Here is a 14,610-nt window from a genome sequence, read left to right on the forward strand (position 1 = left end):
CTGGGAGGAGGCAGGGAGGGGCACTGGGAGCACTGGGTCGGCACTGGGAGGAGGCAGGGAGGGGCACTGGGAGCACTGGGTCGGCACTGGGAGGAGCCAGGGAGGGGCACTGGTCGCACTGGGGGGATGCATGGATCCGCACTGGGAGCACTGGGTCGGCACTGGGAGGAGGCAGGGAGGGGCACTGGGAGCACTGGGTCGGGACTGGGAGGAGGCAGGGAGGGGCACTGGGAGCACTGGGTCGGCACTGGGAGGAGGCAGGGAGGGGCAGTGGTCGCACTGGGTCGGCACTGGGAGGAGCCAGGGAGGGGCACTGGTCGCACTGGGGGGATGCATGGATCTGCACTGGGAGCACTGGGTCGGGACTGGGAGGAGGCAGGGAGGGGCACTGGGAGCACTGGTCACACTGGGGGGATCCATGGATCCGCACTGGGAGCACTGGGTCGGCACTGGTCGCACTGGGTCGGCACTGGTCGCACTGGGGGCATCCATGGATCCGCACTGGGAGCACTGGGTCGGCACTGGGAGGAGCCAGGGAGGGGCACTGGGAGAACTGGGGGGATCCATGGATCCGCACTGGGAGCACTGGGTCGGCACTGGGAGGAGGCAGGGAGAGGCACTGGTCGCACTGGGGGGATGCATGGATCCGCACTGGGAGCACTGGGTCGGCACTGGGAGGAGGCAGGGAGGGGCACTGGGAGCACTGGGTCGGCACTGGGAGCAGCCAGGGAGAGGCACTGGTCGCACTGGGGGGATGCATGGATCCGCACTGGGAGCACTGGGTCGGCACTGGGAGGAGGCAGGGAGGGGCACTGGGAGCACTGGGTCGGCACTGGGAGGAGCCAGGGAGAGGCACTGGTCGCACTGGGGGGATGCATGGATCCGCACTGGGAGCACTGGGTCGGCACTGGGAGGAGGCAGGGAGGGGCACTGGGAGCACTGGGTCGGCACTGGGAGGAGCCAGGGAGAGGCACTGGTCGCACTGGGGGGATGCATGGATCCGCACTGGGAGCACTGGGTCGGCACTGGGAGGAGGCAGGGAGGGGCAGTGGTCGCACTGGGTCGGCACTGGTCGCACTGGGGGGATGCATGGATCCGCACTGGGAGCACTGGGTCGGCACTGGGAGGAGGCAGGGAGGGGCACTGGGAGCACTGGGTCGGCACTGGTCGCACTGGGGGGATGCATGGAACCACACTGGGAGCACTGGGTCGGCACTGGGAGGAGGCAGGGAGGGGCACTGGGAGCACTGGGAGCACTGGGAGGAGGCAGGGAGGGGCACTGGGAGCACTGGGTCGGGACTGGGAGGAGGCAGGGAGGGGCACTGGGAGCACTGGGTCGGCACTGGGAGGAGGCAGGGAGGGGCAGTGGTCGCACTGGGTCGGCACTGGGAGGAGCCAGGGAGGGGCACTGGTCGCACTGGGGGGATGCATGGATCTGCACTGGGAGCACTGGGTCGGGACTGGGAGGAGGCAGGGAGGGGCACTGGGAGCACTGGTCACACTGGGGGGATCCATGGATCCGCACTGGGAGCACTGGGTCGGCACTGGTCGCACTGGGTCGGCACTGGTCGCACTGGGGGCATCCATGGATCCGCACTGGGAGCACTGGGTCGGCACTGGGAGGAGCCAGGGAGGGGCACTGGGAGAACTGGGGGGATCCATGGATCCGCACTGGGAGCACTGGGTCGGCACTGGGAGGAGGCAGGGAGAGGCACTGGTCGCACTGGGGGGATGCATGGATCCGCACTGGGAGCACTGGGTCGGCACTGGGAGGAGGCAGGGAGGGGCACTGGGAGCACTGGGTCGGCACTGGGAGCAGCCAGGGAGAGGCACTGGTCGCACTGGGGGGATGCATGGATCCGCACTGGGAGCACTGGGTCGGCACTGGGAGGAGGCAGGGAGGGGCACTGGGAGCACTGGGTCGGCACTGGGAGGAGCCAGGGAGAGGCACTGGTCGCACTGGGGGGATGCATGGATCCGCACTGGGAGCACTGGGTCGGCACTGGGAGGAGGCAGGGAGGGGCACTGGGAGCACTGGGTCGGCACTGGGAGGAGCCAGGGAGAGGCACTGGTCGCACTGGGGGGATGCATGGATCCGCACTGGGAGCACTGGGTCGGCACTGGGAGGAGGCAGGGAGGGGCACTGGGAGCACTGGGTCGGCACTGGGAGGAGCCAGGGAGAGGCACTGGTCGCACTGGGGGGATGCATGGATCCGCACTGGGAGCACTGGGTCGGCACTGGGAGGAGGCAGGGAGGGGCACTGGGAGCACTGGGTCGGCACTGGTCGCACTGGGGGGATGCATGGAACCACACTGGGAGCACTGGGTCGGCACTGGGAGGAGGCAGGGAGGGGCACTGGGAGCACTGGGAGCACTGGGAGGAGGCAGGGAGGGGCACTGGGAGCACCGGGTCGGCACTGGTCGCACTGGGGGGATGCATGGAACCACACTGGGAGCACTGGGTCGGGACTGGGAGGAGGCAGGGAGGGGCACTGGGAGCACTGGGTCGGCACTGGGAGGAGGCAGGGAGGGGCAGTGGTCGCACTGGGTCGGCACTGGGAGGAGCCAGGGAGGGGCACTGGTCGCACTGGGGGGATGCATGGATCTGCACTGGGAGCACTGGGTCGGCACTGGGAGGAGGCAGGGAGGGGCACTGGGAGCACTGGGAGCACTGGGAGGAGGCAGGGAGGGGCACTGGGAGCACCGGGTCGGCACTGGGAGCACTGGGAGCCCCCCGCACTACACCTCCCATCGCCCCCCGCGGCTCCCCCGCTCCCCGCCCTTTCCCGCCACCCCCTTTTCCGGCGCGCGGCCCCGCCCCTTCCCGCGGCCCCGCCCCCTTCCCATCGCCCCCCGCGGCCGCCGCGCGCCGTCACGATGGAGGAGCTGGGGCTGCTGGGGGAGAAGGCGCAGGTTCGGGGCGGGGGGGGGCGGGAGCGGGACCCCCACCCATGGGTGCCCCCCCGGGAGCCGCCATTTTAGGGAGCCCCCCCCCGGGTCCCCTCATCGGGAGCCGCCATTTTAGGGTGACCGCCCCTTTGCCCCCCCTTCCAATTTTTGGGTGCCCCTCCCCACCCTTGGGTGTCCCCCCCTCCTCTGGCCCCGCCCCCCCGAACCGCGGGTGCCCCCCCATTTCTGGTTGCCCCCTCTCCATTTCTGGGTGGCCCCCTCTTGGTGTTGCCCCCCCCCCCTCAATTTCTGGGTGGCCCCACCCCACCCCTGGGTGCCCCCCCCATTTCTGGTCGCCCTCCCCCCCCCATTTCTCTCTGCCTCCCCCATTTCTGGTTGCCCCCCCTTCATTCCTGGTTGCCCCATCTCTCTCTGCCCCCCCTTCTGGTTGCCCCCCCCCCCATTTCTCGTTGCTCCCCCCTATTTCTGGTTGCCCCCCCACCCCCCTTCCTGGTTGCCTCATCTCTCTCTGCCCCCTCCCATTTCTGGTTGCCTCCCCCCCCTTTCTGGTTGCCCCCCCCCCATTCCTGCTTGCCTCATCTCTCTCTGCCCTCCCATTTCTGGTTGCCCCCCCCCCCATTTCTGGTTGCCCCATCTCTCTCTGCCCTCCCATTTCTGGTTACCCCCCCCCCCCCCATTTCTGGTTGCCCCATCTCTCTCTGCCCCCTCCCATTTCTGGTTGCCTCCCCCCCCCTTTCTGTTTGCCCCCCCCCCCCCGCCGTTTCTGCTTGCCTCATCTCTCTCTGCCCCCCCCCCCCACTTTCTGGTTGCCCCCCCCCCTTCCTGGTTGCCCCCTCTCCTTTCTGGTTGCCCCATCTCTCCCCGCCCCCCCAGGATGAGCTGCCGGCGCTGGCCGCCCCCCGCCCCCCCACCGCGCTCTCCTTCCTGGTGCCGGAACCCGAGGACCTGGAGGACCTCTACAGCCGCTACAAGGTGGGGGCGGGCAGGGGGGGCGGGCAGGGGGTGCGGGCAGACAGGGGGGCGGGCAGGGGGGCGGGCAGGGGGGGCGGGCAGGGGGGGCGGGCAGGCAGGGGGTGCGGGCAGGAGCCCTCTCCGACCGCCGGCCGTCCCAGCAGAAGCTGCAGCAGGAGCTGGAGTTCCTGGAGGTGCAGGAGGAGTACATCAAGGACGAGCAGAAGAACCTGAAGAAGGAGTTCCTCCACGCCCAGGAGGAGGTGAAGCGCATCCAGAGCATCCCCCTGGTCATCGGGCAGTTCCTGGAGGCCGTCGACCAGAACACGGCCATCGTGGGCTCCACCACCGGTGGGGGGGGGGGTTGGAGGTGGTCGGGTGTGGTGGGGACGTGGGGATGGGCAGGGAGGGCTGGAGGTGGCCATGGGGTGGTTGGGTGTGGTGGGGACGTGGGGATGGACATGGGGGGAGGGCTGGAGGTGGCCATGGGGTGGTCGGGTGGGGTGGGGACGTGGGGATGGGCAGGGAGGGCTGGAGGTGGCCATGGGGTGGTTGGGTGTGGTGGGGACGTGGGGATGGACATGGGGGGAGGGCTGGAGGTGGCCATGGGGTGGTTGGGTGGGGTGGGGACGTGGGGATGGGTGTGCGGGGAGGGCTGGAGGTGGCCATGGGGTGGTTGGGTGTGGTGGGGACGTGGGGATGGGTGTGCGGGGAGGGCTGGAGGTGGCCATGGGGTGGTTGGGTGTGGTGGGGACGTGGGGATGGGTGTGCGGGGAGGGCTGGAGGTGGCCATGGGGTGGTTGGGTGTGGTGGGGACGTGGGGATGGGTGTGCGGGGAGGGCTGGAGGTGGCCATGGGGTGGTTGGGTGTGGTGGGGACGTGGGGATGGGCAGGGAGGGCTGGAGGTGGCCATGGGGTGGTTGGGTGTGGTGGGGACGTGGGGATGGGAATCGAAGGTTGGAGGTGGCCATGGGGTGGTTGGGTGTGGTGGGGATGTGGGGATGGACATGGGGGGAGGGCTGGAGGTGGCCATGGGGTGGTTGGGTGTGGTGGGGACGTGGGGATGGGCAGGGAGGGCTGGAGGTGGCCATGGGGTGGTTGGGTGTGGTGGGGACGTGGGGATGGACATGGGGGGTTGGGTTTTCTGGCCACCACCACCATGGCCATGGGGTGGTTGGGTGTGGTGGGGACGTGGGGATGGGCAGGGAGGGTTGGGTTTTCCAGCCACCACCATGGCCATGAGGTGGTCAGGTGTGGTGGGGACGTGGGGATGGGTGTGGAGGGTTGGAGGTGGCCATGGGGTGGTTGGGTGTGGTGGGGACGTGGGGATGGACGTGGGGGGTTGGGTTTTCCAACCACCACCACCATGGTCATGGGGGGGGTTAAGTGTGGTGGGGACGTGGGGATGGACATGGAGAGTTGGGCTTTCCAACCGCCATGGTCATGAGGTGGTTGGGTGTGGTGGGGACGTGGGGATGGGCGTGAGCGGTTGGGGATGGCTACAAGGAGATGTGTTGGGGATGTGGGGATGGACACGGAAGGTGGGGGATGGCCGCGAGGGGACAGGTATCGTGGGGACGTGGTGGGCTTGGGGACAACCCTGGTTGGGGGTGACACCTGGTGGACAACCCTGTCCTCGTTCTCCTACAGGTTCCAACTACTACGTGCGGATCCTGAGCACCATTGACCGGGAGCTGCTGAAGCCCAACGCCTCGGTGGCCCTGCACAAGCACAGCAACGCGCTGGTGGACGTCCTCCCACCCGAGGCCGACAGCAGCATCATGATGCTCACGTCAGGTGGGCCACCACCGCGTCCTTCTTTTAGAGGAACCTTCAGAGCTGGTCCCAAATGGTGGAGAGCGGCTGGACCTGGTCCAGGTCCACCCAGAGGAGGGGTGGTGGTGGTGGGGCTCCATCGTTGGCCGTACCCACCCCTCACGTTAGATCCTGAGCACCTGCTCTGCTCGGAGATGTTGTGGGGAGGAGGTCGGACCAGGGACGTGTTGTCCCTGCTGTCTCAGGAGAGCAGAGCCATGGGTAAGGTCTACGCGGGTGGTGGGTCTCCGTCCTTGGAGACATCCAACCCTCGCCTGGGCAAGGTCCTGAGCGCCCCACCCTGCTTGGAGAAGTTTTGAAGGAGACGTTGGACCAGGGACCTGCTGTCCCAAGGGGTTGGAGCCATGACCAAGGGTGGTGGGTCTCCATCCTTGGTCCCCAGTGACCTGCTCTGGTCGGAGGTGCTTTGGGGAGGAGGTTGGACCAGGAAGGTCTTCTCCTTGTTGGCACGTACGGATGGAAGCCTGGCTGGGTGGTGGGTCTCCATTCTTGGAGCTCCCCAAGGTCCCAAGTGACCTGCTGAGGCTGAAGGTGCTTTGGGGAGGAGGTTGGACCAGGAAGGTCTTCTCCTTGTTGGCACGTACGGATGGAAGCCTGGCTGGGTGGTGGGTCTCCATCCTTGGAGCTCCCCAACCGTCACCTGGGCAAGATCCCAGGAGACCTGGGCTGGTTGGGGCTGTTCTCTGGTGGCCAAGATAGCCCCGCAGTGCCCTCCAAAGGTCCCCGGCCACCGCGGTGGCCCTGGCGGGTGGCCCTGCTGATGGCCCGTCCCCGTTGCAGACCAGAAGCCGGACGTGATGTACGCCGACATCGGGGGCATGGACATCCAGAAGCAGGAGGTCCGGGAGGCCGTGGAGCTGCCCCTCACCCACTTCGAGCTCTACAAGCAGGTACGACCGCGTGGCACCCCAGGGTGGGGGGGACAGGGGACCTTTGGTGACCCGCGACGTCACCCCCGGGTGTCCTGTCCCCACCTAGATCGGCATTGACCCCCCGCGGGGCGTCCTCATGTACGGCCCCCCCGGCTGCGGCAAGACCATGTTGGCCAAGGCCGTGGCCCACCACACCACAGGTGGGGCACCTCGGGGTGCTGGGGGCACCCGCGGTGGGTGGGGTGGGCCTTGGGGGGGTGGTGGGATCCTTGGGGGGGTGGTGGGGCACCTCGGGGTGCTGGGGTAACCGTTGGGTGGTGGTGGGCTCCTTGGGTTGGTTGGGGTCCTTGGGTTGGTGTTGGGGTACCCCAGGGTGCTGGTGGAGACCTTGGGGTGCTGGGGTAACCGTTGGGTGGTGGTGGGCTCCTTGAGTAGTGGTGGGGACTTTGGGGTGCTGGTGGCATCCATGGGGTGCTGGTGGGCTCCTTGAGGTGCTGATGGGCTCCTTGAGGTGCTGGTGGGCTCCTTGACGTGCTGGTGGGTTCCTGGGGGTGCTGGTGGGCTCCTTGGGTTGCTGAGAGCACCCCAGGGTGCTGGTGGGGTCTCTGGGGTGCTGGTGGGCTCCTTGAGGTGCTGGTGGGATCCTTGGGTTGCTGAGAGCACCCCAGGGTGCTGGTGGGCTCCTGGGGGTGCTGGTGGGCTCCTGGGGGTGCTGGTGGGCTCCTTGGGTTGCTGAGAGCACCCCAGGGTGCTGGTGGGGTCTCTGGGGTGCTGGTGGGCTCCTTGAGGTGCTGGTGGGATCCTTGGGTTGCTGAGAGCACCCCAGGGTGCTGGTGGGGTCTCTGGGGGTGCTGGTGGGCTCCTGGGGGTGCTGGTGGCCAAGGAAGGTCTGGGGGTGCTCCCAGGGGCACCCCCAGCCAGAGACAAGGTCCCAGCCCCTGCGGGTGCCCCCAGCCGCCTTCATCCGGGTGGTGGGCTCGGAGTTCGTGCAGAAGTACCTGGGGGAGGGGCCCCGCATGGTGCGCGACGTCTTCCGCTTGGCCAAGGAGAACGCCCCCGCCATCATCTTCATCGATGAGATCGACGCCATCGCCACCAAGCGCTTCGACGCCCAGACTGGGGGTGAGGGGACGCGGGGACCCCGTGGTGGGGTTCGGGGACCGCTTGGTGGTCCATGGGGCTTGGGTGGGGGTCAGGAACCCTCTGGAGAACCCCATGGTGGGGTCTGGAGACCCCTTGGTGGTCTGTGGGGCTTGGGTGGGGGTCAGGAACCCTCTGGAGAACCCCATGGTGGGATTTGGGGACCCCTTGGTGGTCCATGGGGCTTGGGTGGGGGTCAGGAACCCTCTGGAGAACCCTATGGTGGAGGTCAGGGACTCCTGGTCCTGAAGGTGGCTCCAGGGTGGGGGTCAGGGATGTCCTGGTGTCCCCAGGTCCTTGGAGATGATGGGGGGGTTCAGGAACCCTCTGGAGAACCCCATGGTGGGGTCTGGAGACCCTCTGGTGTCCCCTGGTCCTTGGGGTGGGGGGACCCAGGGCATGTCAGGCCCCCCCCCCATCTGTGGGGCCAGGTCAGGGGGGTCCTTGGGAGGGTGGTGGGTGCTGGGGTGGGGTCCCTTGGGTCTCAGTCCCCCACCCACCCTGTCCCACCCCTCCACCGCAGCCGACCGGGAGGTTCAGCGCATCCTCCTGGAGCTCCTCAACCAGATGGACGGCTTCGACCAGAACGTCAACGTCAAGGTGGGGGTCCCATGGGTGCTGGGGAGGTCCCATGAGAGTGGAAGGTGCTGGAGATGGACCTCATCTGCTACTGGGATCCCATGGGTGCTGTGGAGGTCCCAGGGTGCCACGCGGTGACGGTGACACCCGTGTGTCCCTCCCCCCCCAGGTGATCATGGCGACGAACCGGGCGGACACCCTGGACCCGGCGCTGCTGCGTCCCGGCCGCCTGGATCGCAAAATCGAGTTCCCTCTGCCCGACCGCCGCCAGAAACGTCTCATCTTCTCCACCATCACCGGCAAGATGAACCTCTCCGAGGAGGTGGACCTCGAGGACTGTATCTGGGGACACGTGGGGACGCCACGGGGTGGCGGGCTGGGGGACACGGGGATGGTGGGGACCTCAGCAAGGTAGGAGCCACCGGCAAGGTGGGACCTACCGTCCCTGGGGTGGCCTGAGGAGGTGGAGATCCCGTGGGGACATCGGGGAACCTGGGGAGATGTCAGGGTTGGGGACAGCAGGGACCCCGGGGAGGTGTCAGGGTTGGGGACGCCATGGGGACATCAGGGACCTCAGGGAGATGTTGGGGTTGGGGACATCAGGGACCTCAGGGGGTGTCAGGGAGGGTTGGGGACCCCATGGGGACATCGGGAACCCCAGGAGATGTTGGGCTTGGGGACCCCATGGGGACATTGGGGACCCCGGGGAGGTGTCAGGGTTGAGGACCCCATGGGGACATCAGGGACTTGAGGGGACATCAGGGACCTCAGAGGGTGTCAGGGTTGGGGACCCCATGGGGACATTGGGGAGCCCAGGGGACATCAGGAACCCCGAGGAGACGTTGGGGTTGGGGACATCAGGGACCCTGGGGAGATGTCAGGGTTGGGGACGCCATGGGGACATCGGGAACCCCAGGAGATGTTGGACTTGGGGACCCCATGGGGACATCAGGGACTTGAGGGGACATCAGGGACCTCAGGGGGTGTCAGGGAGGGTTGGGGACCCTATGGGGACATTGGGGAGCCCAGGGGACATCAGGAACCCCAGGGAGATGTCAAGGTTGGGGACACCATGGGGACATCAGGGACCCAAGGGGACATTGGGGACCCCACAGGGACACTGGGGCGGGGGGTGAGGACCGCAGGGGACAATGAGGACTCCACAGGGGACGTTGGGGACGTCGGGGACCTGAGAGGGGACGGGGGGACCCCGGGGGATGTCAGGGAGGGTTGGGGACATCGGGGAGGGGACATCGAGGAGCGGACGTTTCCTTCACCCCCCCCCCCCCCAGACGTGGCGCGGCCGGACAAGATCTCGGGGGCCGACATCAACTCCATCTGCCAGGAGGTGGGTGACAGGGGGACGCGGGGACACGGGGGACACCGGTGCCGCGGCCCTCCAGGAGGGGTGACGGGAAGGTGGCACGGTGACACGGGTGCTGTGTCCCTCCATGGCAGGGTGACAAGGGGGTGACACTTGTGCTGTGTCCCACCATGGCAGGGTGACAAGGAGGTGACACGGGTGCCCTGTACCTCCATGGCAAGGTGACAAGGAGGTGACACTTGTGCTGTGTCCCACCATGGCAGGGTGACAAGGAGGTGACACCCTGTGTCTCCATGGCAGGGTGACAAGGAGGTGACACGGGTGACACTTGTGCTGTGTCCCTCCGTGGTAGGATGACGAGGAGGTGACACAGGTGCCATCTCCCACCATGAGATGGTGACAAGGAGGTGACACAGGTGCTGTGTCCCTCCATGGCAGGTTGACAAGGAGGTGACAGCTTGTGTCTCCATGGCAGGGTGACAAGGAGGTGACACGGGTGCCATCTCCCACCACGGTGCCATGTCCCACCATGGCAAGGTGACAAGGAGGTGACACAGGTGACACAAGTGCCGCGTCCCTCCATGGCAGGGTGACAAAGAGGTGACAGGGTGCTGTGTCCCACCATGGTGCCGTGTCCCACCATGGCAGGGTGACAAAGAGGTGACAAGGAGGTGACACAGGTGCTGCGTCCCACCATGGCAGGGTGACAAGGAGGTGACACGGGTGCTATGTCCCACCATGATATGGTGACAAGGAGGTGGCAGTTGTGCTGTGGTCCTCTGTGGCAGGGTGACAAGGAGGTCACACATGTGACACAGGTGCCGTGTCCCTCCATGGCAGGGTGACAAGGAGGTGACACAGTTGCTGTGTCCCACCATGGCAGGGTGACAAGTAGGTGACACGGGTGCCATGTCCCACCATGGCATGGTGACAGGGGGGTGACACTTGTGCTGTGTCCCACCATGGCGGGGTGACACAGATGCCATGTCCCACCATGGTGGGGTGACGAGGTGACACAAGTGCCGTGTCCCACCATGGCGGGGTGACAAGGAGGTGACGGGGTGCCCCAGGGTGGCCCAGCAGGCTGTCCCCGCGGCAGGGGGTGACGCAGTGGGCTGTCCCCGCGGCGGTGGCGGGGGGTGACGTGGTGGGCTGTCCCCGCGGCGGTGGCGAGGGGTGACGCGGTGGGCTGTCCCCGCGGCGGTGGCGAGGGGTGACGCGGTGGGCTGTCCCCGCGGCGGTGGGGGGTGACGCGGTGGCCTGTCCCCATGGCGGTGGCGGGGGGTGACGCGGTGGCCTGTCCCCAGGGCGGCGGGGGGTGACGCGGTGGCCTGTCCCCAGGGCGGTGGCGGGGGGTGACGCGGTGGCCTGTCCCCGCGGCGGTGGCGGGGGGTGACGCGGTGGCCTGTCCCCAGGGCGGCGGGGGGTGACGCGGTGGCCTGTCCCCGCGGCGGTGGCGGGGGGTGACGCGGTGGCCTGTCCCCAGGGCGGCGGGGGGTGACGCGGTGGCCTGTCCCCGCGGCGGTGGCGGGGGGTGACGCGGTGGGCTGTCCCCGCGGCGGTGGCGGGGGGTGACGCGGTGGCCTGTCCCCAGGGCGGCGGGGGGTGACGCGGTGGGCTGTCCCCGCGGCGGTGGCGGGGGGTGACGCGGTGGCCTGTCCCCAGGGCGGCGGGGGGTGACGCGGTGGGCTGTCCCCGCGGCGGTGGCGGGGAGTGACGCGGTGGCCTGTCCCCAGGGCGGCATGCTGGCGGTGCGGGAGAACCGGTACATCGTGCTGGCCAAGGACTTCGAGAAGGCCTACAAGACCGTCATCAAGAAGGACGAGCAGGAGCACGAGTTCTACAAGTGACGGCTCGGGGACGTTGGGGACACTTGGGTCACTCTTCCCCTCCCCCCCCCAATAAACCTCACCCCTCCCCACCCGCCTGCCCTGCGTCTGCACGGGGACCGGCTGGGGACACGGGGACGTCCTTGGGGACACTGGGACGTCCTTGGGGACGTGGGGATGGGCTGGGGACACGGGGATGGGTTGGGGACACGGGGATGTCCTTGGGGACACGGGGACGGGCTGGGGACATGGGGATGGGCAGGGGACACGGGGACAGGCTGGGGACACGGGGACGTCCTTGGAGACATGAGGATGTCCTTGGGGATGTGGGGACGTCCTTGGGGACATGGGGATGGGCTGGGGAAGTCCTTGGGGACATGGGGACGTCCCTGGGGACATGGGGATGGGCTGGGGACACAGGGACCGGCTGGGGACATGGGGATGGGCAGGGGACATGGGGACATCCTTGGGGACACAAAAATGTCCTTGGGGACATTGGGACGGGCTGGGGACACAGGGATGGGTTGGGGACACAGGGACATCCTTGGGGACATGGGGACAGGCTTGGGGACACTGGGATGTCCTCGGGACACGGGGATGGGTTGGGGACACGGGGATGGGTTGGGGACACAGGGACGGGCTGGGGACATGGGGACAAGTTGGGGACACGGGGACGGGCTGGGGACACGGGGATGTCCTTGGGGACGTGGGGATGGGCTGGGGACGTGGGGGTGGGCAGGGGACACGGGGACATTCTTGGAGACATGAGGATGTCTTTGGGGACGTGGGGACATCCTTGGGGACATGGGGATGGGTTGGGGAAGTCCTTGGGGACATGGGGACGTCCCTGGGGACATGGGGATGGGCTGGGGACACGGGGACAGGCTGGGGACATGGGGATGGGAGGGGACATGGGGACGTCCTTGGGGACATGGGGACAGGCTTGGGGACACGGGGACGTCCTTGGGGACATGGGGATGGGTTGGGGACGTCCTTGGGGACACGAAGACGTCCTTGGGGACACGAGGATGGGTTGGGGACACAAGGACCGGCTGGGGACATGGGGATGGGTTGGGGACATCCTTGGGGACATGGGGATGGGTTGGGGAAGTCCTTGGGGACACAAAGATGTCCTTGGGGACACGGGGACAGGCAGGGGACACAGGGATGGGCTGGGGACATGGGGACGTCCTTGGGGACATGGGGATGTCCTTGGGGACATGGGGATGGGCAGGGGACACGGGGATGTCCTTGGGGACATGGGGACAGGCTTGGGGACATCCTTGGGGACATGGGGACAGGCTTGGGGACATGGGGACATCCTTGGGGACATGGGGACGGATTGGGGATGTTTTTGGGGACATGAGGACATCCTTGGGGACATGGGGACACCTGGGAACATGGGGACGTCCTTGGGGACACGAAGATGTTCTTGGGGACATGGGGACAACCTTGGGGACATGAAGAGGTCCATGGGGACAACCTTGGGGACATGGGGACAGCCTGGGGACGTGGGGAGGTCCCTGGGGCCATCCGAGAACGTCCACGGGGACACAGGGACAACCTTGGGGACATGGAGGTGGCCCTGGGGACACCAGGGTGGCCTTTGGGGACACGGGGGTGGCCTTGGGGACAACCTTATGGACACACGGTGGCCTTTGGGGACATGGGGGTGGCCCTGGGGACAACCTTGGGGACACAGGGATGGCCTTGGGGACAACCTTATGGACACACGGTGGCCTTTGAGGACATGAGGGGGGCCTTGGGGACACGGGGATGGCCTTGGGGACACAGGGGTAACTTTTGGGGACATGGGGGTGGCCTTGGGGACACGGGATGGCCTTGGGGACATGGGGGTAACTTTTGGGGACATGGGGGTGGCCCTGGGGACACAGAGATGGCCTTGGGGACAACCTTGGGGACATGGGGGTGGCCTTGGGGACAACCCTAGGGACACACGGTGGCCTTGGGGACATGGGGGTGGCTTTTGGGGACATGGGGGTGGCCTTGGAGAGATGGGGTGGCCTTGGGGACAACCTTGGGGACAACAGGGTGGCCTTGGGGACACTGGGGTGGCTTTTGGGGACATGGGGGTGGCCTTAGGGACAACCTTAGGGACACGTGGTGGCCTTTGGGGATGGGGGGGGTGGCCCTGGGGACACTGAGGTGGCCTTTGGGGACACGGGGGTGGCCTTGGGGACAACCTTATGGACACACGGTGGCCTTTGGGGACATGGGGGTGGCCCTGGGGACAACCTTGGGGACACAGGGATGGCCTTGGGGACAACCTTATGGACACACGGTGGCCTTTGAGGACATGAGGGGGGCCTTGGGGACACGGGGATGGCCTTGGGGACACAGGGGTAACTTTTGGGGACATGGGGGTGGCCTTGGGGACACGGGATGGCCTTGGGGACATGGGGGTAACTTTTGGGGACATGGGGGTGGCCCTGGGGACACAGAGATGGCCTTGGGGACAACCTTGGGGACATGGGGGTGGCCTTGGGGACAACCCTAGGGACACACGGTGGCCTTGGGGACATGGGGGTGGCTTTTGGGGACATGGGGGTGGCCTTGGAGAGATGGGGTGGCCTTGGGGACAACCTTGGGGACAACAGGGTGGCCTTGGGGACACTGGGGTGGCTTTTGGGGACATGGGGGTGGCCTTAGGGACAACCTTAGGGACACGTGGTGGCCTTTGGGGATGGGGGGGGTGGCCCTGGGGACACTGAGGTGGCCTTTGGGGACATGTGAGTGGCCTTGGCGACATGGGGGTGGCCCTGGGGACACCAGGGTGGCCTTTGGGGACATGGGGATGGCCTTGGGGACAACCTTATGGACACACGGTGGCCTTTGGGGACATGGGGGTGGCCCTGGAGACAACCTTGGGGACATGGGGGTGGCCTTGGGGACAACCCTAGGGACACGCGGTGGCCTTGGGGACATGGGGGTGGCCTTGGGGACAACCTTGGGGACACACGGTGGCCTTGGGGACATGGGGTGGCCCTGGGGACAACCTTGGGGACATGGGGGTGGCCCTGGGGACACAGAGATGGCCTTGGGGACATGGGGTGGCTTTTCGGGACGGGGGTGGCCCTGGGGACACCGGGACCCCTTGGGGACACCCGCGGGACACTGGGGGGGGGGGGGCTCCGAGCTCTGGCCCCGC

The 14,610-nt window shown here is 67.4% G+C and overlaps 2 protein-coding genes across 2 annotated transcripts in view; one reads left to right on the plus strand and one right to left on the minus strand.

Moving 5' to 3' along the window:
• LOC309600814 (E3 ubiquitin-protein ligase rnf213-alpha-like) overlaps positions 1 to 457 on the minus strand; it is a 44,494-nt gene extending 44,037 nt beyond the window's left edge. The window contains exon 1 of the mRNA XM_082333427.1: positions 431 to 457. The gene's annotated coding sequence lies outside the window, so the exon portion shown is untranslated. The remainder of the gene's footprint in view (positions 1 to 430) is intronic.
• Positions 458 to 2,739: 2,282 nt separating this feature from the next.
• Positions 2,740 to 11,533, plus strand: PSMC4 (proteasome 26S subunit, ATPase 4). Its single transcript, XM_082333428.1, has 11 exons — positions 2,740 to 2,913; positions 3,784 to 3,882; positions 4,026 to 4,212; positions 5,512 to 5,658; positions 6,478 to 6,587; positions 6,676 to 6,769; positions 7,524 to 7,691; positions 8,233 to 8,309; positions 8,458 to 8,626; positions 9,581 to 9,636; positions 11,349 to 11,533. Exons 1-11 carry the CDS (start codon positions 2,878 to 2,880, stop codon positions 11,460 to 11,462), a joined length of 1,257 nt encoding a protein of 418 aa, XP_082189554.1. The 5' UTR covers positions 2,740 to 2,877; the 3' UTR covers positions 11,463 to 11,533.
• Positions 11,534 to 14,610: the final 3,077 nt, after the last annotated feature.

This window comes from Platalea leucorodia (assembly GCF_965183815.1).
Source record: "Platalea leucorodia genome assembly, chromosome: 25".
Taxonomy (NCBI): Eukaryota; Metazoa; Chordata; class Aves; order Pelecaniformes; family Threskiornithidae; genus Platalea; species Platalea leucorodia.

Coding starts and splice junctions, on each gene's coding strand:
- PSMC4 (XM_082333428.1), top strand. CDS start 2,878: ATGGAGGAGCTGGGGCTGCTGGGGGAGAAGGCGCAG. Junction 2,914..3,783: donor TGCTGGGGGAGAAGGCGCAG/GTTCGGGGCGGG, acceptor CCGCCCCCCCAG/GATGAGCTGCCGGCGCTGGC. Junction 3,883..4,025: donor ACCTCTACAGCCGCTACAAG/GTGGGGGCGGGC, acceptor CCGTCCCAGCAG/AAGCTGCAGCAGGAGCTGGA.